Source organism: Nematolebias whitei, chromosome 21 (genome assembly GCF_014905685.2).
Source record: "Nematolebias whitei isolate Nwh7 chromosome 21, NemWhi1, whole genome shotgun sequence".
Classification (NCBI taxonomy): Eukaryota; Metazoa; Chordata; class Actinopteri; order Cyprinodontiformes; family Rivulidae; genus Nematolebias; species Nematolebias whitei.
Window position 1 is genome coordinate 6,815,163 of NC_056518.1, and position 2,123 is coordinate 6,817,285.

General features: G+C 33.5%; 1 protein-coding gene across 2 annotated transcripts in view; it reads left to right on the forward strand.

Annotated features, from left to right (window-relative positions):
- Nucleotides 1-971: 971 nt before the first annotated feature.
- The window catches only part of slc2a2 (solute carrier family 2 member 2), a 92,267-nt gene continuing 91,115 nt past the window's right edge, over nt 972-2,123 (forward strand). Inside the window, exons 1-2 of one of the 2 annotated variants that reach the window (XM_037694992.1) lie at nt 972-1,050; nt 1,275-1,367. In XM_037694992.1, coding sequence (XP_037550920.1) covers nt 1,036-1,050; nt 1,275-1,367 — 108 coding nt within the window. In that variant the 5' untranslated portion in view covers nt 972-1,035. Of the gene's footprint in view, nt 1,051-1,271; nt 1,368-2,123 lie in introns of both variants that reach the window. The other variant, XM_037694991.1, reaches the window with a different exon arrangement.

The window sequence follows — 2,123 nt, forward strand, 5'->3', positions numbered from 1 at the left end:
GTCCTTCTTGAGCATGTGATCAGCTGGTTTTGGTTGTCAGCAGCAAACTGGTTGATCCACTCTGAGAAGGTGCTATTTAAGAGACTGAGCTGAAAACAGCACCTCAGACTGAGGAAGTCTCTCGGATGAGAGACAAAACGTTTCTATATTTTTTTGCTTTGTTTTGTTTTTTGTTTTTTTGAATGTTCAGAGGACCAGATTGAACTTTTTTGGATTTTTCTACCTGGATTATTGAGCATGCATCAGGATGTAGTTGTTCCTGTGTAAAGATAAGGTTTATTGATCGGAACAGACTAATAATTTAGCCATAAGCTAAATAAACCGTTGTCTTCCCAGAGTGAGAATCAGTGTGAACATTTTTACTGTTTGTCTGTTCACACAGATATATCTCCTTTAAAAAATAAACAAATAAAAATGGAAACTACTGTAACTCCATTTTGTTTTATTTGTCTTCTTTATTTACAAAGAGCGGTACCAATGTCCTCTCTTTGGATTTCTTTGTTTTATTTTGTAAAAGAAAATGTTGTAAGAAAGAAAGAAATGAGTTTGGCATAAAAAAATGCTTGATCCCCCCCACCCCACCCACCCCTCCCTTTTTCTTTTTTTTCTTTTTTTTGCAAGCGTGTGCACATCTGTATCTCCTCAGACTTTGTCCACCCGAGTATATTATTAACATGCACACTTGTGCAAAACAAGCAGGGGAAATTAACTGCAGTGGGTATTTGTAAAATTAAAAAAGTGAGTTTACTACTACCAATTAAAAATTACTTTCACTACCAATAAAACTTTTAGCACCAATATAAAATCTATCATGTTGTATATCATTTTCTATAATGTTTTAGTTACAGTAACCACAGCTGCTTTATTCCTTGATGTTAATGCAGGATGAGTTGCTGCTTTGGCTATGTGTAAGAGGTGGAGGTGTGTGTGTGCGTGCGTGCGTGTGTGCGTGCACGCGTTAGTCGATTAGTGAGTGGACACTGTGTGATCTTCCACCGATCATTACCAGTCTCCTGCTGATACTCTGGACCCATCATGGAAACAGGAAAGGTACGAACTATTTGAGAAATGTTCATGTTCACTAGTTGCTAGAAATAAACCTAATGTTTGATGAGTCAGTAATCATTTAAAAACAAGTAAATGTTATTTTTCCCTTCATCATTCTTTTTTTTGTTGTTGTTATTTTTGTTAAATAGAATAGCTTTGTTATTGCTGGTATAGACAGAGAGAGAGAGTTTTGAAGTCATAATTGTGTCATTTTCTTTGTGCAGCAGATAACGGGGACACTGGTTGTGGCTGTGTTCACAGCAGCTCTGGGTTCCCTGCAGTTCGGATACAGTCTAGGAGTCATTAATGCCCCCCAGAAGGTAAACCCACTCTATTAAACAATTAAACATTCAGTAAGTCTGACTCTGCTCTGAGACAGGTTATTTTAGTCCAAAAAACTTTTCCTCCACAATAGTTGCTGCTTAAGAAACATGTTTTCTTCACATATTTTTTATGCCACTTGATGTCATAAAACTCTTTTAAAATAGTTCTAGAGTGAACTGATAGTTCTTTTATTTACTGACATTTCTGTTCTGGATTTTGTTTAGATTTTTATTTATTTATGATATTTTACTGCTATTGAACCACCTTTGTTTGGCTTTTACGTTGTGATTTCTTATCTTTAAACTAAAATAGTTAAATTAAAGTAGAGTAAACTCAATTAAAATAAATGATTGTCATTATAGTTGTTATTTTTGTTTTTATTAGTTGATTAACTTTCCTTGAGGGATAAATAAAGTATCTTTCTATTCTATTATTCAAACATTATTAAAAAAAAATATTATTTTATGTTATTGTTTAATGTTCAAATTATTTATCATATTATTCAAAATATTTTTTTTTTCCTTAAATAATTTAGATGGACTGACAGACAGATGGATAGTTAGACAAACAGAAAGACAGATCGATGGATATATGTATAGATTTATGTTTATGAGGCTCCATTAATACTCCAGAGCAGAGACAAATTGAAAACGCACCCCAAGTAAAACTTATTGTCCGGCTGTTACAATCATTATCATCTCATCTGTTCTCATTTAGTAATCACCCTGCACAGTTACTTATAATATATGTAT